Source organism: Phaseolus vulgaris, chromosome 3 (assembly GCF_051622355.1).
Source record: "Phaseolus vulgaris cultivar YP4 chromosome 3, ASM5162235v1, whole genome shotgun sequence".
Taxonomy (NCBI): Eukaryota; Viridiplantae; Streptophyta; class Magnoliopsida; order Fabales; family Fabaceae; genus Phaseolus; species Phaseolus vulgaris.
This window is the reverse complement of record NC_143500.1, coordinates 31,529,927-31,557,201: the sequence shown is the minus strand read 5'-3', so window position 1 is coordinate 31,557,201 and position 27,275 is coordinate 31,529,927. Positions and strand designations below refer to the sequence as shown.

The following is a 27,275-nucleotide window of genomic DNA, read 5'->3' as shown; positions in this document are numbered from 1 at the left end:
GTTAAATGTGTTCATCTACTATAATATAAAATTAATTTTTTCTTTTTATATTTTTTAAACTTTAATTCATCCATATATTTATAATATAAAAATAATTGAAATTAGTTTTTTTTATGTGAAATGATTGTTAATTTCTTTTAAAGATTTTTTTTTTAAATTCATTATTATTTTGATGCAAATGGATGTCCACTATAACTACAATAAATAAGTTGATGAAATGAAACTTTAAATTGAATCAATCTCATACAAAATAACCTATTTTAATTATTTTCAAATTACAAATATGATTGATTTAAAGTTTGAATCCGAACAATAACCAAATTCATGTTACAGTACAAAAATAAAGAATATATTTAAATCGTTATAAATTGAAAAAATGGGTTTGATTTCTTCTTAAATCACCATCACACTCCTACAGATAAGATTACTTTTTAATCCAAAACACGAGAAAAAATATTACATAAAAAATAAACAATAAATGATTTATATTTGTTAAACTTGCTATTATATGGAGATTTCAATTATTCCATCTTTATAATCATCGCAAAATTGATTATGAAACAATATTTTAAAAACTTGAATTGATATAAAATATACTTATGGTTTCAAATTAGAAGTTATGATCAAATATATATAAATAATTTATACTAAAGTGAAGTTCAATTCTTTATGGAAACAATATTTGATTAGCTTAGGACACGATCTTAGAATACCAGTGGATCATAGAAAAAAATTATAATCATCAACAAAAATCTAAATTATCCAATGAACTATTTAAAAATTATTAAGTTGTGGTGGAAAAACAAAATCGACGGGCCAACCAAAGTTTGATTTTTTTTATAACTCATTTTAAGTTTTAAATAATTAGATCCTGTTCAAATTTCTCTAAATTGAATGGGCAAATATATAAATTATTATGGGCTAGAATCCAAAATGGACAAACCAGTTCAAAGTTTGAGAATTTCTTCCGGCACCACCGTACATTTATTCTGCAATAAACATTAGAATTCCTATTTTGTCATTGTTAGCTTAATCTGAAAATCATGTTTTTCAAATTGAATAATCTAAAAGTTATTTTTAATTTGAGGATTACATAATTCCAAAATCGTTTTTCTTTTTAAAAAAAACTTAGATGGTAGAGTTCAACTTTAAAGGAAGGGGTGGCGAGCATCCAACACAATATTAGTGACCATTCACTTATTATTTTATGGAGAAAATTGCACAATTTCGAATTTTAATTTTTTTTTTCCAGATTATGCGATCTTAATAGATACTTTTTAAAACCTATGAAAAGAAAATTCATATCTATGAAGATACAGTGTACAAAAGAAATGTATGGAGGTTCAAAAAGAAAAAGAATGAGGCTTCCTAGGGCTTTTGGTTGGACCAATAAAAAGAGAAAGACACAAAGTGCAAAGCCGTAATTCAAAAAAATAAGGAGGGGTATTTAGTCTTTTCAGTAAGAGTAAAAACCCTAATTCTAATATTCCCGTTATATAAGTCAGAGCCAGAGGCCTGTTTTACATCTCACAGGTTGAAGAGAACCCTCCTTTCTGTAATTCCAAGCTACTCTGCGAACGGCCAAGTCTTTGAAATCTTCTTACCTTTTTTTTTTTTCCGTTTTTCATTTGCCTCTTGAGATGCTTTTGATTCATTGATCATGTCTCATGGGTTATCTCCTAATCAATGATGAAAGAGGCGTAGATTTTTCGCAGGAATGTTGAGTCGCTTCGCCTTCGTTTGTTCAATCCAGGCGCAGTGAATTATTGAACTGCCAAATCACCTTTTTCGGTTTTCAATCTTCCAAAAAGTTTTGTTTTCATGTAGTTTTATTTTTACATATTACTTATGGTATTTTGATTTTATTTTTGAGTCTAGGGTTGTGGGATCCAATGATGGCATGAAATCTTTGAGACCTGATTGTCTAATTTGATGACAACTATAAGCATACTGCTGAGGATTCCATCCAAAACTTGAAACATGTGTTCAGTTTTTTTGGGGGTGTTGTTGTTGGATATGTATGATTGTAATTTGGAAGAGTAATAGGAAAAGTGAAAATAGATCTGGAGGATGAAATATGCACTGGGCTCTGAGCAGTTCCGATAATGGACTGCTATACTGATGCATTATGCTAGCCTAGAAAGCTATGTCTGACTATTTCTTTCACTTTATATTTTTGTTTTTTAACAATGTATTTGGGTTTTTAAAGTTTTATGCTTTTTTTGTTGGACAAATTATACCTTCACAACGAGAAAGTTCTATACATTCATTCATTGTGATAATTTTTACAAAAAAAAATATAATTAAAAGTAAATTTTTGTAATTTAGAAATATGAGTAACTATTAAAATAATAATATTATACTATGAGAGTGTAAAAAAAAAGTGGGTTTTGTGATTTTTCTTTTGTTTTCAAAAGAATGTACTCAATTTTTTTTTTCATATTGATTAATTATATTTGAATATCACGGTTTTGGCCTCTTTCAAAATGAAAGAACGCCCGTTCTTATTTTGTAAAGATATGAAAGAATATAGAAAAAAAATATACTAATGTAATAAATATTTGCATATTGGGAAAAGGAAAAATGATTATTGACATTATAAACCCTAAATCCTGCATATTGGGGGAAAGGAAAAATGATTATTGACATTATAAGTCTACCAGCTGGAGTTAATGAGATTTGGACTACGAATTCCTCTACCCAATATTATAAAATAATTTTATATCAGAAAAGGAAATATCATCAAAAAACAGTTACATGAAACATCATTATACATTGTACAATTATCCTGATGAATATCCAGCTGGCACTGCATTGTATAAAAGATCTACCTACTGATACCTGAAGTAGCAGTATAAGATAAGATATACGATGAAATACTCCAATACAGAAAAAAACATTATGCAGAAAAATGCTTTTACCTGATACCTTAAGTAGCAGTATGAGATAAGATATACGCTGAAATACTCCAATACAGAAAAAACATTATGCAGAAAAATGCTTTTACCAAATCAGGCAGTTTTAATCTTGCCTCCAAAAGCCATTTACCAAATTACGTTGGACTCAAGAAGAATGGTTCTGATACTAAAATCCAAACTACATCCTAAATGCAGCAACAAAGAACTCTAATGGAGCAACCCACGCAAATGGATTTTATGTCGAAAAATCCTCTTATGCCACATTTTCTATAGACACCTAATTATGTTTAATAATTTTTTAATATCTACATTATCATCCAAACTTCATTATTTTATATTTTTTTGAATTTAATTGATACAATTTTTTATTTATTAAAAGAGCAAATACCAATTGAAATGAGTTTGCTGAGTAATAGATTCTTGCATACAAATTTTTCATAGTATTTGATATAAAAAAAATAAGCATATATTTATACAAATTTTAATTAAAATCTGCGTATTCATATTTGAGAATCCAATTTAAATATTTACTCATTTAATATTACTCAGGTGCAAGGAGAAAAACTGTCCAGATTACATTCACACCCAATCCTAAGGATTCGCAGATAGAACCTCACCCTTATGCAACCTCCACCTTCTTTACTTCCCCAAATATGCAACCACACAGCATGCAGACCACAGTACAAAATGTAGCTGATATGACCAGAATTGGACAGCACTACTTCAGTGAACCTATCTTTCTAACTACCATCACTACCAGACACCTATTTTCCTGCCACCCAAAAGATGTGCTTGGTCTTCCCCCGAAATCATCCACCTTACAGTTGACAGCTGAGAGAACTTTAGCCCGGCTGCAACCCTCCATACTTGTATATATCAGATGCAGCCCTCCATAGTTACATATTAGATGCAATTCTCTATAGCTATATATCATTGAGCACCTAGACCGGATATACCTAGACCAAAGTGGAGATGTAATACCATTAATCTTGCAAGTCCTAAAATTGACAGTCAGTGCAAATGGTACATACCTCTTCCGAGCCGTGCTTGATCTTCATACAAGGAGCTTCCAAGCCACAAAAACTATTATATTGACAGATCTAGCAGATTAACACTTCATGTAAACCAAATTCTAAGCTCACAATTACATGAACTATCCACTTAAAACGAAAATACTAAAATTACTTACAGAATAAACTTCTATTAACAACGCAACGTTAGAGCAAAGAACTGTCAATGTTCAAGCATTTGATCATGGAGTAATGTTATATCTAAACCAAAGATCTTATTTATTTTCCTAATATTGTGTTCAAATATTCTAGAAGCACAGAAACGTTTTATAGTTTTATTTTTCACATTATAAGAACATTTTAAAGTTATTTCTTTAGCTCCCAAATTCATTCGAATCTTCAGCATTAAATTTAGGGTTTCAGCCATCACAGCTCTTTGCAACGAATTGCATAGGAATGTCAGTAAACTAAAGTTGAAGCCCTGCCAGTACCTACCAAAATACATAATCTAGACAATGTTACTGTAGTAATTTTGTTCTTTTCATTTGCCCTGCATTGATCGCTACGAATTCAAAATTGTATACATTTGATATTGGATTTTGGTATAGCAGTGATAAGCTCTACCCGGTGTGATATGGCGTGGGTAGTTTTTGGTTGCTGATTTCAGCGCACCGGATTTGAGAAGAATATTACAACAAAGTACACAATGAATCCAGCAATAAGTATCCCCCCATAGATATAAGTTTGAGACGAGTGCACGGGATATCTGTACTCAATTTTGCAGCATCTCATATTATCCCTCTCGCTGGCCAAGACATGATCAACATATCTGCAATTCACAAAATTGTAAATAACCGACTTGAACAGTATCATGGGAAAAATATCAGTTTACTAGAATGAGTTCTCCCCATTTTGACAAGATAAATAAAGACGTTCTAAAATACAGGGTAACTTACTGTTGGGTGAACATCGTGCTCTGCAGAATATCTGAACTGTTTAAGTAGGCATCCTGTAACCGATGATCATATAACAGTGAAGACATATCAACAAGCTGCTCCTCAAGGCCCTGGTGTATGTAAACAAATTGCAGTATGTTAAGAATACAAATGCCTGCAAAATCAGGTCAAGAACTCCATTCAAGTAAAGCTTACATCAAGATATTTTTCTAAGCGATCTACTAATTCATGTGGGAAGGGTTCAGGCAAATTAGTAGTTTTCTTGTAGAACTTCTCTAACCACAAATCAGTGTTTGACTTTTCTTTCTTTCCTTTTACTGATTCACCAAGGGGAGTTTTCAGATACTCTGCTGCAAAAGTTTGTACCGTCTGCATAGAATTGACAGGTAATTTCATGGAATCAAGTACTGGTATTTATTTAAACTCAAATGAAGCATGAATTACCTCTGATGTATCACGAATTTTATGAAGTACAGAGTCCACACGGGCATATATCGAGTTCCTCTGTCAATAAATAAAAAGATAATAAGAGAAATACCTTTTGGTAAATAAAATTCACTAGGGCATACAGAGAGAGCACTAACCAAAGCAACATCTTGGAGCATTTGACTGATGTGAGATGTATTAGAGAATGGTCCAAATGGATGACAACCAGCTGCCCAAAGCCAATTTACAACAGGTCTTTCATGTACATGAGAAGCCTTCTCATATGGTGCACTTAAACCACCTACAACTGAGGCAAGACCAGCCAATATATGACGGTGTGCCTGAGATGGAAGAGCATGCCTTTTCTGTGTTTCTGAAACGTAACTGTCAAACAAGACAGTTAAGAGTGGTGTTAAGTTTTGCAAAACAAAACTGATAAATAACGAGGAAACCCATGGTATTTGAAAGCAGAGTTTGAAATGGTTTCTTTGAGTCGAACAATCCAAATACAGTCAGCATGAAAAGAGAGTACACTTAGCTTTCTAAAAAACTAAGTGGATTGTATCACAATGCATTAACAACATATCCTCAAAAAGACAGACAAACATTTGAAAATAATCAAAAGGTAAAAATCATTGGCACTATTAAATTGAGATGTGGAAACTTTATGGACAAAAAGGATTAGAGGTTCCACATAGAAACATAAGATGGTTTTATAGAGCCTGCAATAGTATAGATGTTGCCAGTTAGGAATAAGTCATAATAAGCAGTGTGCAGCCCATTTATTCCTTCCTCTCCCATATACGCATCAAAATGTCTACAGTAGTATGTATAAATCTTCAATTTGAAAGAACTGGATATCTGAACATTTATATTTACTCACCTTAAGGGAATCTTTTCATTTTGATGCTCAAGCACAATTACAACATCATTGCTTGTCCATACCATACTTTCATCCTCCATCATAAGGTTTGGATCCACATCCGCTAGTGATAGCACAAAGCTGCATATTAAAAAGCATTACATTCGAAAATTTCAGCACTGAATTGGTTTTGAAACAAAATAATGTCATCAATAACAATCAAAATATTTTACCATATAACAAGTGCAATATGATGCATTTCATTTAAAAAAAGACCATCAGAATGAATATAATGATCTAATCACAAGTATTTAAATCTTCCCAAACTATGTGATTGATTGATATAATAGATCAACACAGAGGAGTACTTCCAAAACTTTCCTTACAAAAGTTCAACTCTCTAAGATTTTTTTCTAACAATTTTTTCAACTTTGACCAATCACTGTTGAAATACAAATAAATATATTTTGTATGTTGGGAGCTACATATAACCAATATAATATCTTTTAGGGGATAACTTTTTTCGTCTTTTGAGTTTGAGTTATTTGAGTATTCATTTTCACCACCAAATTTTGGGTACCAACTTTATGAAGTCCAAAGCATCTAACTGCAAATTTGTAGGCCTAGGTTCACCTCAAGTGTCCTAATTGACCTAAGTGAGAGATCAGTTGGAAATAATAAAAGTACAAAAGAAGGTGTTATTAAATATGAATATACAAGAACAAAGACACTAAGATGTTACGGTTGTATTTCAATGTTCATCTAGGAAAAAAGATAGCAGTGTACGCACACAGGAATTACTCTAGTTCCATATGTTGGTTGTAGATCCCCTTGTTTCTTTACTTTCTTTTTCCTTTTGCCACCATATTTTGAGTTATATGAAGCCCATAGAGGCTTATGCTTAAGAATAGAATCAGTTGACTCGTCAGATTCATCCATCCAATTCTGGCGGAGGAAATATTTACTTGAAAGAGATGGGTCAGCCACTTCAAGCAATCCAGCAGCAAGCACATCAGCAGAACGTTCCATCTCCTGTAAAATGAGGTTTCAAGTCCATTATCCATATATAAATAGCTAATATAGTAATAGAATTAATTTGCATTTAGCATCTTAGATGCGGATCTATTTAATTCAACTATGTGGATAGTGAATTATGGAGGTTTCAGAAGATCGCTTAGGCTTAAAGTATAATATGAGCAGCACTATGTCTACTAAGCATTCAAATTTGTCTATTAAACAAAAGGGGTTACAAACTGATACTCATGATCAACAACTAACTAGGTTAGTACAATTTTTTCAATTAATTACCCCATGAAAAGGAAGAAATCAATTGCCCATGTCAAGTCATATGAAAAACTAAAAACAGAAGATTTAAGCAACAAAGAGTACAAGGCAGCACTCACTTCTCTTAAAATAGCACCATCTAGATATGTCTTGGTATGAACATGGAAACGACCATCATTCTTGGTTTCCTGCAGGGAATGTCCACGCATAGCTTTTGAAACAGCAATTGCTAGCTTCTCATGGCGATGTAATGAATGTGCACCCCCAATAATTACTAATTCTTGCCCATCATGAAGCATACTCTTCACCTGTGGAAAGAAAAAATGTAACAGTTGCATGATGTTCCTACTAAATTACAAAAAACCTCAGTTCTAGAAAATCCATAAGGCAATTTTCAAACCGAGTTAACAAAAATAGGTAGTCTGCCCTAAAGGAAATTACAAACCTCTGCCTCAATATTTTCTATGTCAATACTGTAATTATGGCCCTTTTCCATAATGTTGTATCGATTATGATTTTGCAAGACAATTATTGGTATAAGCAGTCTTGAAGTAAGATCAACAGTTTCAAACCTGAACAAATCAATAACAATACAATTAAACTCTAGAGCTAATACTTTGGTGATCAGTTAATAAATCATTCAAGTGCACATACTATTCACATTCTAGAGACAACTACAGCCTAAATTACATAAAAGTATAGAATACTAAACAAAAGAATAACAAAGGGGCACAAGAGAAGGATAACAATATGTTGGACATCCCATATCGACTATAGTAAGACCAAATTATAATATATAAGTGGATGCAAACCTCACATTTTAAGTCAATTTTTTAGGGTTGAATTAGGCTTAAATCCCACTTTCTAATATGGTTATCAAAGTCTATCCTAATGAGTCAGGCTGCTATTGGACTATCTACAAATATTTAGTTTCACGCTCGAGATGTCTAGTCCTTAGCGTGAGGTGGTGTGTTGGAAATCTCACATCAACTAGAGATAAAACAAAATTATAGTATATAAATGGATGCAAACCACATCTTACAAGCTGATTTTGTAAGGTTGAGTTAGACTTAAACTCCACTTTCTAAGACAATGTTTTGGAGATGAAAATTAAGGTTGGTATCATACCACAAGTTTCAAAAATTGAGCATCCAGAACCCATCTTACAACATTAAGGGGAACACAATTAGGATGCCATGTATAAATTCCAACCTAGATAGTTAAAATGGTTCTGCTTAAGCAAAGAGCTTATGAGCTTATGGAAATTCAAGCAGAAGACAATAAAATCAGCTAAGCTAGATAGTTTGGGCAGTGAAAAGTCAACAAAAGCATGTCCCACCCCCACTAAAATAAAAGATAAGAATCATGAGATAAATTAATGGATAAAGAAAAACTAAAAATAAGAATAAATGCATATCATAAAGAGAAAGTTCTGAGACCACCAATTGAAGAGATAATGAGGAAAAGTTGCATGCAGAGGTTTGGTTATGTGAGACAAGCAAAATAGAAGGCTTTCCAATTAAAAGGGGCCAAAGAACAAAGAAAACCTCAAGAGAAACTAATAATATAAAAGACCTCACTCTAAAGTGCTTTACAGAATTTAAGGTTGTTGTAGAATCCAGTGGATCCCTGTGTAGTTGACGACCCTGCTGATAGGATCTCCAATGGCACAGCTAAGGTAGTGTTGCTTAACATTCTTTGAATGGACCCAACTATTCCACATCACATTTAACAACCCTAGCAACATTTTACAGCATAGGTGCAACTTGCAAAAACTTAAAATGAGTCTGATGTAATACCCTATATATTCATATGATATGCTTTATTATATTTGTTTTTATTTAAACTTAAAAGGTAATAATATTCTAGTCATGTTTCAACTGCTAGAGTTACGGTCAATGTGTATGGTTGATCTGATATTAATTTTTGTCAAAAGAGACTGACTGGCAGCTGGATTGATTCCTGCAGAGCACTCCTTTCCAATATCAGTTTTATGGGCTTTTAATGTTAGGAATTAGTTGCTAAAACAAGGACAGTTCTTACACCGCTGATGCCACATGTGATTGGAGCAATGGTGAAAACTCAATAGTAATGGTTCTTGTAGATAGAAAACTCTATTGAAGATGCTCCTTGTGGGATAAGGCTTAGCAGTTGTTATTTGCTTATAGATCTCAATACCTCACATCAGGTGCAATAACATGTTCCACCGTGGTTGATACCAAAGAAGCAAGCTGTCCAAGAAAAATATCATTGCTTGACTGTTGAGAAGTTGTGCTCATACTACTAGGATGGATCACATTTCGTAATCTTGGCAGAGTTCTAGAACAGACACTTCCTTCTTCAGCTTCAATCTTACCGTAAGTGCAAGGCCCTGCTGAAAGGTCAATCACCACAAATCTGAATGAATAAACAAAAACAGTCAGGCTCATGTATGTATGATGTATGGGCTAACAAAATTTCTTGAGATACAGAATATACCATTAAACCAATTTTTCCCAGGGAAACTTTTTGAGAGAAGAAACTAAAGTTTAACAGAAAATACAAAACAATCACATACCTGCCAGAGCTTAGCCAAACTTGAGTTGCTCCTCCACCATTGTAACGATAACGATAGATGTAATCTCCTTCTTGTTTTTTCATATCTTCCCCAGTTAGGTCAGGAATTTTCCCGTACATTAAACCATCAAGATCGATTTCCTTATTTCTAGGATCGAGTCTCACCTACAAGTAATTTTAAATTAGCAGAAAAAAATATTTAAAAAACATACAATTGCCACAGTAGTAGAGAAATATGATATTGAACACGCAGGAAGAACGAAGAACTTATCCAGGTACTCATATCTCCCCCCTTAGTAATTCGTGAAAGCAAAATTATCAATTATACTATGTGTTACATAGAGTTAATATAATGCACCAAATTTATAGAAATTAAAGTAAGATATATCTAATATTGGTAACTAAAGGTATTGCTTATTGATTATACCTTGTCAAAGTTTACAATAAATATTGCACTTGGCACTGGTCTGTCCATCTCCGTTACAGAAGATCCCACACTGTCCATGTCAAATATGTAGGAGTACAGCCTTTGAAATACTGGTTCCACATCTGTTGCTTCAACTTCAAACAAAGGTACCTCCCTTCCAAACTCAGTCTGCAAGTTGTGGTAAGCTTTAGCAAGTGTCCTATCCAATAAAAACAAAAGAAAGTGGCATAGAAAAAGAAAGGACAACACAGTTACCTCCCGTGCTTTTCCTGCAGGAACCATTGCTTCTTTCAGTGCTTTCTCAAGTGCTATAAGTTCAGGCTGCCCAGCCTGCAGTGAGAATTAGATTTTAAATTATTAGAGTTCATATCTATCTAGTTGTTTGTACATGATCGCCTATACAAAGAAACAGACAATGACATCAAAAAGAATGTCCGACTGTAGAATATGCTTCAACAAAAATGCCAAATAGAACAGTCTTAGTCAAACCATAAGATTTCTAAAGTACAGTTTGATTCTCAAACAAAGCCAACTGGTAATTCTTTACAGGGGTATTTAAGTTCATCTAAACAAAAGTTCATTGTTTCTTCCTCTCTCGACCTTCCTAGGCTGGGAATTCAATCTTGACTATTTTTTTTCTCGTGTATAGAAATATGGACATGATCAAACTTTAATCAGTAGTTATATGGTTTGAAACCTTTAACTTTGGATCTATTGGTATAAATTTCTCAATACACAGTACTTAAAGATAATAGGAAGAAAAAATAAAATAAAAATCTTCTTAAGTTAAAATTAGGTTTTTGGAGAAGTTAATATGAAAAAACTTCTGCAAATTAACTTATAAATAAGCTCATTTTAGGAGAGCTCATTGCATATTTTTATCTTCCTATTTTCATCTCTTGTAAGTGTTTACAAAGAAGCTTAACCAAACAAATCTTTTAGAATATGCAGTTCAAGAAAGCACTAGGATCTCCTCCAATGAACGTGCTCTGCATTTCAATATTCCACAACTTAGGCCTATACTAAAATTATCCAATTTCAGACCAAAACATCGGTAATGAGAACTCTACTGATTCGCTTAACTCAACCTTCCCAAACTAGCAAACCACAGAGTCACAGCTAAACAGTAAGCACCACGCTAAAGCTTGGGAACTGCATTTCACTTTCAATCCAATTCAATCAGCAAGCAAATAGGGATAATGAAACAACAATTAGCCTAAATAGTGTACAAGGCATACTAAACGTGGCTTACATGAAATGCATTATAGACCATGTGATGCTCAATATCAAGTAGCTCCCCAGTCTCCAGACACGAAGGTCTGTGAGCTGGAAAGCTAGTTTTGAGAAACTGTTCCAATCGATGTGCGTCGATATTGTATCTGTAACCTCCGTCTCCGTTGAAACCAATCAGAACCACGTTCACTTCGAGCGGAACTTGAAAAGGAACCTACACAAACCACAAACACGCACATTAACACATCAATTAATTGGAGTATGATGTTGATTTTAATTTCACGGAAAATAAAAGTGACCTCAGCGCGAGAATGGAGCATGCGGCGGACGTCTGATCGGACGCTGTCGCCGACGTCGTGGAAGGCGCCGTGGTGCCACTGAGGATGGCCGGGCTCTCTCTTGAAGGCTTGCGGTGCCGACTCGGACTGAGTGAGGAGAAGACTCAGCAGAGCGAGTAGGAGTGAACGAGGCGCCATTACCTCGCTCGGTGGTTGATTCAGTTCAGGAATGTGAGAATTGTTAGTGATTTGATTGAAATAGGAACATGTGTTGCTGCAACTGCGAGATTGTGAGGAATCAATTAGCCATGTGGGAGACTCGCACAACAACTATGGTCAGTGTTCTTGGGGAGTCCACTCGCCGGGACCTGATGGCTGCCAATTGCAACAACGCATGTCCTCGACTGTGCTCCAGCGACAGAAACCATGTTTTGGATCCAATTCAAGGAAGTTGCTTACTGCACCCCTCAATTTGAACCTGCACCTTCAAAAACTTTGAAATACCAAATTTACCCTTGAGATTTTTATTTGAATGGTGAAATCTCCATGGAAGAGACTTTGTTGAAAGTGCTGGCTGAAGGTGGGTGGTGGAGGTAAGAGGTGTGGTGGACGTGATGTTGTTTAGAAGCAAGGGTTTGTGATTTTAATTAGGAAGGATTGTTATTTTAGTAATAATTGATAAAATGGTGAAAATGACTTTTTTGAAAATTAAAGTTTGAAAAAACACTTTTCAGAATGTGTGTTTTAGGATATCGATTGAATTATGGAATCAAGTTTTCATAATTATGTGCTATGTTTCAAAACAGATGATCTAGAATCAAGTTTTGGGTTTTTACATTGTATTCCATAATCATATTTTCAAAATTGTACGATGTTTATTCTAGAAAGTGATTTTCAAAATATAAAAGCAAACTCAAAAAACTATTGTGGATGACATATTTCAGAATGTATCACAAAATTCCAAAATTTTAAAAATAAATTATAGAATTTCAAAATATAGAACAGTGGACCTGAAGTATGAAAGTGTAATTTTCATTTCACAAACTATATTTATTTGTAGTGTTATGTCTAGTACGAAGTAAACTAACTAACTTAATCTCAATTTTTATATATTAATGTAGTGTTTATTATTTTATATCATGAGACACCAATTTCAGTTTATTACAATTTTACAAATTGGATGTTATAAATAGCACATTAATTTTAATGTATGTATATGATCATTATTATTTATCAGTATTTTATAATTATTTGGTCCTAATAATGACTATTTAGGATAAGTTTTATCCTCCTCTACATGATAGAGAAAGGAGAGAGAGAGAAAAATGTTGGATTTGTTAAATTTGGTAGAGATGTAGGAAAGCATAGTTTTTTTTCTTTTTTTAGATTGTCTAATTTAAAAAACTTGTGCATTGTTCAATTTATAATATTTTTCATAATGTTCAATCCAGAAAGGGAACATGGATGCTTATTTAGTGTTCTAGAAAGCTTATTTCAAAAAAAATATTTTATAAAATATTTTATATGTACCGAAAAACTTATTCTAAAAAACATTTCATATATTCTAAAAACTTTGTTTTGAGAAGATTGTTATAGTAAAAGTTACCACTGAAATATAAGATAAAAAGTAGAACAATTATTTTAAAAATTATGAATACGCACAATAATGGAGGTGCGGAAAGCAAAAACCTTCATACAAACCATGCTTTACCGCAAATATGTTTTAAATTTTAAAATTTAGTTCTTTATGATTTAAGAATTTTTATATTTTAAAAAAGACTGATCATGGACTGGCCCATTTGGTTCAAAGTAAGTACAAGATTGGGTTGGTCTAATTAATAAAATTGTATTAACGGGTTATTTAATTAAAATTACATCATGGTTTTGTAATTAAAATTAAAAATATATCATATTTATATTCTTTTGTTTCAAGATAAAATTATTATTTTTTTGCGTGGACATAAATGGTCTTCCTTCAGTACTAATAAATGTTACATAGAATTATAGTATTTAATTGTTTTTTTTTGTTAATTTCTTTGTTTCTATTTTAATATGCAAAAAAAAAAACGAGTTGTTGAAAAAACAAGAGTTTAAAACGTTCTAAGATGAATTGACATCTGACTCCAAAATGCAGTGGTCTATAACCATACACCATTTGCATCGAGAAAAGAAGAGTATAGAACATTTGAAACTTATTTACTTGACTTCTTTAATACATAAAATATTGCACAATGATCCAATCCATGGAAAAAAAGAACTTTTAAATACCTCTATAGTATATCTCTTTAATGACTTAGTAGAACTATATTCTATTTTAAATCTAATAGTATACACGCTATGTTGTAATTTAGTTTTTAAGCCAAATACATTATTTAAAACTTATACTAATTTTTAAAATCAAATTTAAAACTGTTCTGTAAAATAGTTTATTGCACTATGTGAAGACATTTTTAATCTTTGTTAGATGAATTAGTGTCAAATTGAGATGTCAATGGAAAAGTAAAGACAGAAAAAACAGTGACATGTTTTGATGTAATGGCCAGGAAGACTATATCCCGATACAATAATGTAAAATTTTTAATAACAAGTTAAGATCACCAAATTTGTTTTACTTTATTTCAGTTTTCTGTGTATCAAAATTTTAGTAATTGTATGGGTGAATTTATTGAAAAATGCTAGACAGAGAGTTTAACTATCAGTGTTATTTTAAATTGAAATTAAAAATTTATTTTCACAACCAAATAATGAGTGAAAGAGACAATAATGAGAAACAGAAAATATATTTTTGTATTTTTTTACAAAATCAGTAAAAATGAATTTAATTTCATTTAAAAGTCAGTTTGATTTGAAATAGTTAAAATAAAAATTAGAGAGCTAAATAAAAATTTAGTTTAGTTTGTTGAAACTATTTTGTAGTTAAATTTAGTTTGAATGAACTATTTTCTGAATTTGTTTCAGTTTTGAATAGTTTAGTTGAGTGTAGTTTTTTTTCCCCTCCTAGAACTGACCCCCTCCAAGTTTATTTATTATATATTATCTATGATATTATGTTGTTTTCCATACCTAGCGAAACTTGTTAATTGTTAGAATTCTGCGTGACGAGTTTAACCGAACTTTTCTTCCTTAAGTTTGGTGCAAAAAATTTGAAGTGATTGCAAATTGAAAACTTTTGTGTAAACTATTGATGTTGGATGAAGGGACTAGTAAAAAGGCCATTATTGAATCAATGGGTCTTATGCTTGTATGGACACTCTTTAAGGGTTGGACAAAATTAGAAGTGTCCAATATGAGTATTCCCGACCTGATTTTTATCCTTTAAGAACGCCATAAGAATTTCAATTCCTTTTGATGGATGTCTGCAGTCCCTCGGCAACAAAATAACACCAAACTGTGATAAAGTTATTTAACATCATCACTTAAAGATGACCAAAATAATATTTAAAACTGAAAGACATAGAATGCATTATAACTAAATATCAATAAAGATGACGAAATAAATGGTTCGACATAGTCAACTTAACCAACATTCTGTGCGCTTTAAGAAAATTAATATATGAAACTTATTATAATTTTAACTATAATGACTTCATATGTAAATTATAATACATATATTTATTTTATAGAATACTTGTTTTATAATTTTTTATAATATTCTCATCCTCTAAATATGTAACTATTATTTTACCAAAACATAATAATCAACTCAATAAAGTACTTTACATCACGAACTAAATTAGCTAAATATAACCCAAATTAATTTATATCCCAATTTTTTTTCTCGACATATTGTTTAATTCAATTAAAATCATAATACTTTTAACCTGACCTGTTTTAAGGACAGACCCATCCGACCAAGCACGTTTTTTGACAAATATAATGAGGCATAAACATAATTTGCACAACTGTTTTACACAGGTAGTGTACGAAAATGATCCTCTATTCTATCAAACAAAGTAGCAACCCTTTCAAGTTCTAATCCCACAATATTTGAAATTTTATTTAAAAATGCTTATTGTCGTCCACCAACATAGAACTTAGAATTCAGCTTGCAGATTAAAAATGTTTTTTAATTCGGGTATAACAACTTGAGGGCAGTATTACATATGAATTTTCTACATCATTTGTCGTCAAATAAATTTGAATTTGAACTCAATGAACATACTGCTTGATTAGCTTATATGAAGCAAAACAAAAAATAAACAAATAAATAAATCCAGTGTTTGGGGTAAAACTATAAGGTTAGAAAAGGGAATAAGATATTTGTGTTTTGTTTTTTTATTTTTTTTTTCCTCTTGACAAATAAATTTCTAACAATATGTTATAACTTAATAAATTGTAGTGGCCCAGAATGATGTATGTGGGTACTAGAAGGCAAATGTGCCACATCAATGGCATATTGTAGCCAGGTAGGTACCTACGAATGGGCGTATCTTCTTCAGGTATGGCAAAAACTCGTACAAGACTGCTTACTGCTTACAATGATACAAGTCAGTGATCGAGAGCGCTTCGAAGTGAAAGTGCCGAGTCTAGCACTGTGCCTCTGGAAATAAGGTCGTGATTTAAGAATAAAACAATAACAGATATATCATCATGAAAATGGCGTCGAACCTTCTTGTCAATCTTACGAAGATCTGAATACCGCATTTCTCGTTTTCTTGCTGCTTCGTGGAGGGCAGCCTTGATAAGTCTCTTCGCACTACCCTGCATGTAGAGACACAATTTGAGTACCTAACTAGGGAGTCGGCAAAATCGACACAGGAAGAAGAAACAACACCGAATGAATTCACAGAACAACACCATCCACACATTATATCTTGACAAAATGGAAATACACCGTGATTTGAATTTTAAAATAAAATCAACTTATATATATCTCAAGTTTTGGAAAAATTAGATGACTTCTTCTATCAAAGTTAAATACATAAGTTTAGTTTAGTTAAAAAAAGATACTCAATTCATAAACAAACTCCTGATAAAGGAATAAATAAGAACAAACTAGTAGGAATCATGTGGGAACTAAAAATGAAATTAAGGTAACAGACGGACAGTTACTCCATTCACTATTCATGTACTTCTACACAATCAAATAAACCAAAAGCAGTACTTTTAATCGGATATAAAGACATGTGGGAACTAAAAATGAAATTAAGGATCAAAGATTCACGGGGGAATTTTAAAAACTTGACCTGACCAACATGTAAACTACATAATGAATATTATAGATCCTCCACATTTCAACAATACGTGGAAACAGGACTAATCCTCATCCAATTCTTGGTGTAATCACCACGTCCATTACAGAAACAAGTACAAGAAAATCAAAACATGTGAAAAAGAATCTTACCGCATGTGGATTGCTGTTTACAATATCCACAGCTTTTTCATTACTCAAGTGCTCCCATAAACCATCTGATGCAAATATAAGGAAGGAATCATTTGGTTGGAGAGGATGAGAAAGAATACTGGGATTAGCACTCAGGATAGGCATGTGCAAGTGCATCGGTTCAGGAAGTCTGAATTTTGCATTAAGTGGTTCCCGGTTAAATTCTGCATGTTTCAAATATACGTCACCTATAGATCTAGAAACCTGCACCAAATACAATCAACGAAGTATTGATATGATATTGTCAAGTTTTGATGCGAGGAAGTAAAACAAATAAAAATAATAATTAAAGCAGAACCTTGGGTACTTGTGAACTATTAACAATTTTGTATATATACGCAATACAAATATATTTTTATATATGACTTCAACAATAAAATACTGCAGAGGATAAAACTGAAAAGCACCTTGACATATGACCATTGTAGTCATTTTTAACACACTAATGCAATACAAATAAATGTAAAAGATAGAATATTGAATATTATATGCCAAATATAAAAAGTTTGCTTCCATTTATATGATTTGGTTTTAACAACACAAAACAAGGACCGAATCATTAATTACATGGATCTGGATCACCTTCTTTCTTTAATACACATGCAAACACACAGACACCGCATGCCACAATGCCTTAACAAAATGGCAAATTAAAATTATAAAGACGCGCATTAGGGATTTGGTACACACACATAAGAATAGGGTCTATTTTAAGTACTGGTAACTTCACAAGGGAATAGGGGACAACTACAATCTAATTGAAATAATCAAATGTGTTTTTCTGGTGAAAACATTGCAGAAGATGAATACAGATAATAAGAACCTTCTTAAAAAATTTAACCAGGTTGGTAATTCATATTGTGTAGATATGATACAGTAGAAAATATACAAGAAACAGTAAAAGAACAACTATGATCTATGTATGACCTTGGCTTTACATGTTTTGGGTCTGTTGACATAAGGATTCAGAAATCATAGACCATATGTAGAATTCAATTTTAACAAACAAACGAATGGCCCTTCAGGGCACAGTTTAAGTAGCTTCCAACACCTTTCCATTTCAATATCTACATCTCTTCTGTATAGCACTTTAAAGAATGGAAAACAATAAAGAAAATAATGAATGAACTAATAAATGTTTGGCCAGGTTCACGCTAGCACTGCTTTTTATATGTTGAAGATAAGAGGCACTGACATCTGAGAGGACACAGGTTAAAAAATTACCTGAATAATGCCTTTTACTCTCCACACTCCATGTTTGAGGACAACAATTTGAGGATCATGAGGGTGTAATTCTTTAAGTTCCTGTCTAACAGCCTCAAGATTTGCATTGTGTTCCGTAGACAGCTGAATTGCAGCCATACCTCCAGTGTTGCCAACTTTCTTACCCAATACAACACGGGAATCTCCAACGTTTGCCACAAAGAGTGTCTGTTGAAATATCACTCCCACTAGACAACAGGTCCCAGCGCCCGCTATTTGAGGTCGAGCATTCCAGGAAGCTGACACGAGGGCCGTGTATCCCTCTTCCGTCTGGCGGAATGCTCTTTCAATTGTCTCCGCTGTCACAACCCCGCGTGACTCGGCCGATGTTGCTGCACAGACAAGAAATCTGAGACAGCTAGCATAAGAACTGTTTCTTTAACAACAGAACAAGACAACATGGAAGAAAGAACCAATCCCCAACACTCATACCCCATGAAGGAACCAAAATTGAAGGCATAATGCTCCACCAAAACAACGGGCCTTTAACACAAAAGTCGAGACACCAAAACACTTTAATAACTAATTACAGCACCATGTACCAGGGAATCGCGAATCCGTGTCAATTAGAGGAAAGCCAATAAAAAGTTACAAACAATTCACCTATTAAATCGATTCACCATAAAAAGGGAAAACAAACCATAAAAAAGAAAAGGAAAAACTTGCAAACAGTATCTACCTATTGTCCTGAATGTTCAACTGTACTTGGTTCCTGGAAATCTCAGTCTCAAAAAGATCAACGAGAAAAATAAAGGTATAAAAGTACTTCCAAAAAAGGTTCATGAAAAAGCAAACTGATGAAAACCACTGGTAACAGTTACTACCACTGCTACTCGTGATTCATGAAGAGACGATCACACTAAAAACGTGGCCGCATTAAATCCACACAGCAACAACCGTGAAAGTGAATATATAAATAAACAATTAAACAGACAAATGAAACCGTGTCTATAAAGTGAGGGTTTCGAATGAAGAACCTTGAAAATGGCGAAACAAGTGATCGCAAACGTATCTGGAGGCGTCAGGCCCTCCGTGACCGTCGTATATGCCGACGAAGGTACCGAGAGGACCGGACTCGATCTGGCTCTGGTCTTCGAGAACCTGGTTGGCCTGAACGACGGCCATGGAGAAATCACCGGAGGCATATTTTCCGACGTCGCGGAACCAGAGCAAGCCGTCTCTGCCTTCTCTCCCAGCGAGTGTGCTCCCGATAACTCCGATGGAATCCAATCGATCAGCATCGCGCCCGAACGGCTTCCAACAAAGCGAGAACAGATTCATCAATGCAAGGAGCATACCACATCGCTCGGAAACCCTAACCCTAAGGCCCCCAACGCCGGAACCGCCAACCTCGCTCCGATCCTCCGAATCTGAGTGGGGAAGGAACGGTTAACGCGGAGTTTATGAAGGGGAAAAAGAAAAGGGGTAAAAAAAGAAGAGAGGGTGGTGAGGCGCAGGGTAAGGAGGGGGCGCACGTTAGCCTTGGGTGGTGGCGGGGTGTGTTCGGTGGTAGAGGAACATGAACGGGCTCATTCTCTTGTGGGGAGAAATGGTGTGGGGAAGACTCTGTTTGCTGATGTTATTTTCTATGCCTTCCCTTTTTCCTTTCTCATAAAACCAAATTCCATACTTTAGTTGGGTTGGGACAAACACCTTCACTTTCTGTCTTCCCCACAATTCCTTCCCATTTTTATTTTTATTTTCTTTAATTTTATTTTATCTCAACAGTTTTTTAAGTTAATTATCACTTCTTAATAACAATCACAATACATTTTTATTATTAATTTAACTTTATCATAAATCATAAAATTGTATACTTTTAATTTATAGAGTCTCACTTCTGATTTTTTTTAAAAAATTTTAACAAATTTTAACCAAGTAAAATAAAGAATATTACTAAAAATGTATTAAACAATATTATTTTTACTTTTATTGCTAAAGTTTATATGATTAAAATTAATGTTAGCTCACATCTATTAATATTTATGCCTCCGCTTGATGTAAGAAGAGTAATAAAAATTGAAAAAATGAAAAAGTAAAATATTAAAAAATACAAAAAAAAAGCTTCAGTGTTCAACTTTTTTTAATAATGATAGAGAGATACTGAATTTTTTTTACGTATAATTGTTGTGTTTAAAATATACTCAATGATGTTAAATATTAAGGTTTTTTTATATGTAAGTAAGAGGAAAAGTTAAAATTTTACATTATAATTGATTTTTTATATAAATAAATAATAATATAGTATAACTAATTAAGTTTTCATACGATTGAATGTAATTTATAATTTATTTTTTTAATTAGTATTATTTTATTAATATATTTCTATATTATAATAAAATAAATAATTTAAATTTTGATATTTTTTAAAATAACTTTATTTTTTAAAAATATTTTTTATTAGGATTTTATAATAAAATTTTATTTTAATTTAAAATTTATTTTATCTATAATTTATATTTTTAAATTGTTTTTTTATATCAAATTAATCATTTATGTACCTACTGCCATAAAGGTAAGATACCCACATAGTTGTATATCTTATAATCGAGTTTTCATTATCATCAATAACAATTATTAATAAAATGACATACTTAAAGAGTCTTTATTGATAAACGGCTATATATAAAACAATAAATAGTCTTAATATTGTCAATCTAAGAGCCGTTTCCAAAAAGACTTATAAGTATTAACTTTAAAAAAGTACAATCTACCATTCATATATATATATTTATCACAATCTTTATGCTCTTCCTTAAGTATTAGACATTTATTTTAGGTGAACTTATTTAGAGAATAACTCAAATCATTTATGTTGAGGAATATCAGGATTTTATCCAAACAACCTTTGAGCACATTCCCAAGAACAAATTCGTTTTCCCATTTTGTTCCTTTAATCCAGATTATTTCTTTTCTTTTCTATATTTTTTAACTTTATTTTTTCTACCATTTCTCAATCCTTCATTTCCACTTTATAATTTAACTAAATACTTAATGATAAAGCTTAATGAGAATAAGTGTAATGAATAAAAGAAATACTTTTATTGCTGTTTGTTGGAATGTTTTTTAGTTGTAAATATATTAAAGTATAATACTAAAGTAGGAGAGCAATGAAAAAAAAAATCAAAATAGTGATAACATTAACATAAAGAACAAAAATAAGTAAACACATTTAATTGGATCATTTATCTATCAACAACAACCCTAAGTTTGATTAGAATAAACTTGTATGTTGCCAATTTAACACCTTACTAAAATAAGCTATGTACATAATTACAGAGTTAAATTTTTTTTTTTATGTTTCTTGTTTGTTTAAATGGGTGAGTATTGTAGCTAAAGTGAATATTCAAGAAGGGAATGAGAACATCCATCTCCATGTGAAGGAGTTGCCAATTGATGAGGGGATTATTAGTATTTATAATGTGATGGAAAATGAAATGGACAAATTTTTAAACAGTGAAAAGTTTGTTGGAACTAATTCCATCAAAAAATGAAATTAAGCATTATTAATAAAAAAATATGTTGTTTTATATTATATCATGTAATCCAATATTCAATACACTTACTATTTAGATTTGAACCTTTTTATTCTCAATCTGGATTTGGCTGGATTTTATTTTTTGAACACTTCAATTATGTTTAGTAATGTTTTATTTTAGTTTAGAATAAAAAAGATTGATTTTGCAAGTTGGTCCATATAGTTTTCAGGTTTTACTTACTGGTACCTTTCAAAATAATTGAGTTTCATGTTAGATATTAGCTATACAAGTTATTCTTAGGGCGAAATATGTAAATACTGAATAGAACATACAGATAGATTGACTCATTTACTCACCTTTAGTTGTTGTTCTTTGTGTAAACAATTATGTTCAAGTTTAAGTTTATAGTTTTTGAAAAAATATGGTTGTGAACTTAAATACACATTACTTCAAGTTATCCCTTTCATATGATCAAACTATAGTGTTTTCTTCAGATAATTATTTATCCATAAAAAATTAACTATAGCTATTTTTCTTAATATCAATTAATAATAAACCGTTTTTAAAAATCAGACCGAGGAAAAAAAATGTAATAACAAGTCAAGTACATTAATTTCTTGAAATTTGTTAGAGTGTAACTTTTTCTTGTACAAAGTGCATAAGCAAATTAACTATAAAAATAATAATTAAACAATTCTCTTGCTAGTGAATTAATTGATGAGTTTATTGAATATATATGACTTTTAGAATAACTATAGTAAAGACCAACAAACTTTATAGACAGAGAGAGACCCTATGATTTGAGAGAAAAAAACACAAACACTGTACGTGAATTTGACATGATAAAACTGAATACAGATTGATTGAATATATAATAGAGTTAGCACAGCCAAAAGAACTGTTCAACTGACAATCAAACAATTAATTAGATTTAGTATCAACATATAACTGACTAACGGTCGGATTTGTAACTGTAACTATGTGGATGTCGTTTCCCACACAATCTTGGATGTAAAAAGAAGAAGTATAACTTTAATTTAAGGTATAAAATATTATGGTATATTAGTTGAGGTGAATGACATTTAAATACATATTTTAAAAAAATAAAATTTTAAATTTTAAAATGAATAATATATCAGTTACAATAATTGATTAATTTTAACTATGTCATTTTAAGATACATGAGATCAAAACATAAAATATAAATAATTTTATAAAAATAAAAATTGATAAACTATGTATTTTATATTATTAATTAATAATAAAGTTATTTTAGTTTAATGGAAAGTAAAATTTCCTAATTAAAAATGATAATAAAAGAAATCATAAAAAAAGTATAATATTGATGTATATAGATTTCCCCCTAGGTTTCATTTATTTTCAAAGAAAAAATGAGTAGGTTTCATTTAATCCAAAGAAACTAAGAAGTAATGGTTTCTCTTTAAAATCATAGGATAAGGCAATGGACATATCATGATATATATATTATGGAGAAAGACGCACTTGCCTTTGTCTCTCTATCTGCAACATCAGTTTTATGTCAACAACTAAACAAGGATTAGATGTAAATTGACTTGGAGTTATCATTCTGTTTAGTGAACTGTGTAAGATGAAACTAATTTTACATCAACTTTTTTTCTTTTATTTCGACATGTAGCACTAATTCCACATTTCGCTTTCTTTCCTTCTCAGTTTTTTTTTAATTTCTCTTATTTATGTTTTTAATGTTTTTTAGACATTTTTTTAATCACATTAATTTGATTTTATGTATGGCTAGTTAATATAGATAAAATCCATTTATAGTATTTTTTTTTTAAGATATGTAAATTAAGATGTTTCTATAATTTTTCATCAACATGAAAACATGTTTAAATAATATTTGTGAACCCAGATTTATGTTTTATCTCTAACTCTAATGATAAAGGACAGGCTTAACTGCTCTAGAAACTAACAAAACAAAAGTTACAATTTAAGTTTATAAATAATGGTTAAAAATATATTTAATAAAATTTATAATTTACCATATTTTTAAAAAATTACATATTTATAAGTACACATTCTAAAATAAATTTGCTTTAATTAATTAATCTGCAAATGTATAGTTTAATGAGTTGTCTTTTTTGGTTATGATCAACCCCTCAACTCACCAGAACAATGGTTATAAATTGCAATCCCTCTTTATGATTGAAATAAAAAATATATAAAAAGATTAATTTTTATTGTGTAAGTTAAAGAATATAAATATATAATATCGTGTAATTTAAATCGTAACATTTATAAATTTTAATTATTTATTATAATAAAATAACTTAATATGTATAACAATAACATCTTTTAATTTATCTTATTAGAAATATTAATTATCCCACTTAAACTTATGAATGTTTAGAAGGTTATGAGTGTTTTATTAGAATTATTATACAAAGACAAGTTTATATCTCATTTTTAATTATAAGACACAAGTGTTAGTCTAGAAACAAATTATAGTTAAAATATATACTTATTATTTAAAATTTGATTGAAATAATTAAAAATAACAATTTACCAGAAAATAAAAAAACTCTAAATTAATCACAAATTTTTAATCGAAAACATATATACTAAAAAGTTGAAAACACATTATAAAAATAAAAATATATCTACAAAATTTTAGAAGACACCAAGTCCAAATCTTTAATTAAGGTGTGAAGTGTCCAAATCTTTAATTAAGGTGTGAAGTTTATATTTTTAATATTGAGATATTATTAAGAAAATAATAATTATCAAATTATATGTAATTATTGTAAGTAATATTATTCTACTTAATTATATGCAATTAATTTAATAATGATAGAATCTCATTATTAGTATTCTACCTAATTAGATTGTAATTTGGAAGACAAACTCCCTATATATTTGTTATACATGAAGTGTGATATAACCCACATAATAAAATAAGAAACCTCTCTTCTTCTTATAAATTTTTATCATTTTCTTATAGGTATTAACACGTTATTGTTAATGAGCAAGACTAATTTATACAGTTATAGACAACAAACATCTGTTCTACTACAATGCTTATATATGCTGTTTTCTGGTTTTTCCTCTCATATCTTAGCCAATCTCGGGAAAGGTATTGTTTTTGTGCAGCTCATAGAAGAACATGGTCTATTATGGTTCTATTCACTCTTTTTAAGTTTTGTTTGACTGCTGTTGGAGGAGGTGGTTTGTTTTTAGTATGCATAACATCTGGTATTGTTTTGGCTAAGGTTTCTTGTTTAAATTTTTTTCGATATGCTTCCTTTTAGTTAGAAAAGATAAAAGGTGTTTGATTTATGATTTTAAATTTCAATAATTATATTATCACATCTTAAACATAATTTTGTTTACCTTCGATGAGTCTTTCAAACAGATAATCATTCTAATCTTTCACCAAACCGCTAATTAGAATTTCAGCATAGAAAAAGAAAAAAATAGGTTTCGTAACTATTTTCGCTTCTATGTCTCCTTTAAGATGAATCCTAAATCCAGCTCATTTGCTAACAGTAATTCTATATAAACAAAAATAGTTAATAACTTAAGAACAATTAAATTTTGCTATACACAAAAATTTAAGAATATTTCAAAATAATTTCTTATAACACTAAAAAAAAAAAATTACTTTAGAGGATGTCAATATAACTCATGGAATTGATTTAATTAATAGAGATTTTTTTAATCTTCGTTACGTTCCAAAGGTTATTCTAAAATCTCGACAAAATAATGAAAGTTTTTTTAACTTTCGTTAAATTTCAAAGGTTTATTTTAAAATCTCAACAAAATAATGAAGATTTTTTTAACCTTCATTAAATCCCAAATGTTTATTCTAAAACCTTAACAAAATAACAAAGATTTTTTTTTTAAACTTTTAGTAAGTTCCAAAAATTTATTCTACAACCTCAGCAAATTAACAAAAAGTCTTTTTAACCTTTGTTAATTTTCAAAGATTTATTTTAAATTCTCAACAAAATAACAATTTTTTTTTAATCTTCATTAAATTTTAAAGCTTTATTGTAGAATCTCAATGAAACACTTCAGATTTTTCAAACTTAAATAATTAATTTTAATTAAATATATTTATAAATAAATAATTAAGAATTGTACAATTTTAAAATATTTTATATGTTTTATACTAAATTCTCTAAAATTTTGAAAGTGTAACTTTATATTACAAATAAGTTTATAAAGTTTCAAAAATTTATTTTAAAAATTCAGCAAAAAAACCTTGGATAATAAGTATTTCAACAACTAATTTTGGATAATAAGTATTTTAACAATATTTGCATATTTTTTATGATTGATGGTAGTTAATTTATATAATTCATCGTTTTTTTGTTACGAGCTCATACTTCAAAAAATTTAACTTATTTTGTTTTATCTTTTGATGTACGTATATTTTAGGTGCAATTTTAGTTTTAGTTATAATTGTTAATATTTAATTATCATAATTTTGAAATTTTTTTAAATTAAGGTCTTTATTTTAAAATGCATACAATAATTAATTTCAATGTGAAAGTGAGAAACAATAAAGTTAATTTTTCCTCCCAATATGTTCTTGCAATCTTTAACCAATAACTTACATGACTTTGAAACCCACATCTGATAGATAATGCAATTATTTAAGATATATAAAACAGTGATAAACACCAGTTGTTGTCGAGCTAGATAACAATGACTTGTTACCCAAGTTTGGGTAGTAAGGTGACAGAAGAAGCAATATTGGAGTAAGAAAAAAATATTGTCTTATTTAGTGTTTCTTCTCCTTAGATATAATAGACATAAGTGTGACTGAATTGTGATTCCTTGTTAGGACTGATGTCAACAACCATTGAGCTTGTGCCGGAGAGCAGTGTGTCTACAGTGGAAAAGAGAAGTCATGAGGATCATTAGAGATGATGAAAAATGAGATTGAAGGTTATTTCAAACGACAAGTCATTTTACGGAAATTTTGAAACTCATGATATTTTACAGAGGTTCTTAAACCCATGGTTTTTTTTATCAGCAATGAATTAAATAAATTAAGTGGGATACTTCAGGGGTATCCCAACCCTTATACAAGATCAAGTTACAAGACCTTAGACATAAGGAGAACTAATCTAAGGCTTTTAATACCTTAACATTAGCACAAAAACAGACCCAAAACAGTAGAATAATAGAGTTTGTAACAAGCTGCCCTATAACA

The 27,275-nt window shown here is 30.7% G+C and overlaps 2 protein-coding genes and 2 non-coding genes across 5 annotated transcripts; 2 read left to right on the top strand and 2 right to left on the bottom strand.

Annotated features, from left to right (window-relative positions):
* The first annotated feature begins 1,888 nt into the window (after nucleotides 1-1,888).
* On the top strand, nucleotides 1,889-1,961 carry LOC137808893 (small nucleolar RNA R66). Its single transcript, XR_011080766.1, has one exon. It is a non-coding gene; the product is annotated as a small nucleolar RNA R66 (small nucleolar RNA).
* Nucleotides 1,962-2,063: 102 nt separating this feature from the next.
* Nucleotides 2,064-2,157, top strand: LOC137808843 (small nucleolar RNA snoR118). Its single transcript, XR_011080742.1, has one exon. It is a non-coding gene; the product is annotated as a small nucleolar RNA snoR118 (small nucleolar RNA).
* A 2,137-nt stretch (nucleotides 2,158-4,294) lies between these two features.
* LOC137807022 (uncharacterized) lies at nucleotides 4,295-12,609 on the bottom strand. Its single transcript, XM_068607440.1, has 15 exons — nucleotides 11,972-12,609; nucleotides 11,692-11,886; nucleotides 10,695-10,769; nucleotides 10,440-10,607; nucleotides 10,014-10,177; nucleotides 9,635-9,853; nucleotides 7,902-8,028; nucleotides 7,576-7,764; nucleotides 6,963-7,204; nucleotides 6,194-6,313; nucleotides 5,469-5,694; nucleotides 5,329-5,388; nucleotides 5,080-5,253; nucleotides 4,885-4,994; nucleotides 4,295-4,757 (listed from the first exon to the last, which is right to left on the bottom strand). The coding sequence occupies exons 1-15, from the start codon at nucleotides 12,146-12,148 to the stop codon at nucleotides 4,592-4,594; spliced, it is 2,412 nt and encodes an 803-aa protein (XP_068463541.1). The 5' UTR covers nucleotides 12,149-12,609; the 3' UTR covers nucleotides 4,295-4,591.
* Nucleotides 12,610-16,092: 3,483 nt separating this feature from the next.
* On the bottom strand, nucleotides 16,093-20,413 carry LOC137807020 (Protein phosphatase 2C family protein). 2 transcript variants are annotated; one of them, XM_068607439.1, is made up of 5 exons: nucleotides 19,574-20,413; nucleotides 18,558-18,928; nucleotides 17,295-17,537; nucleotides 16,559-16,651; nucleotides 16,093-16,490 (listed from the first exon to the last, which is right to left on the bottom strand). In XM_068607439.1, exons 1-5 carry the CDS (start codon nucleotides 19,890-19,892, stop codon nucleotides 16,386-16,388), a joined length of 1,131 nt encoding a protein of 376 aa, XP_068463540.1. In that variant the 5' UTR covers nucleotides 19,893-20,413; the 3' UTR covers nucleotides 16,093-16,385. The 2 variants fall into 2 exon arrangements, with proteins under 2 accessions (XP_068463540.1, XP_068463539.1); XM_068607438.1 differs by having other exon boundaries at nucleotides 16,093-16,651.
* Nucleotides 20,414-27,275: the final 6,862 nt, after the last annotated feature.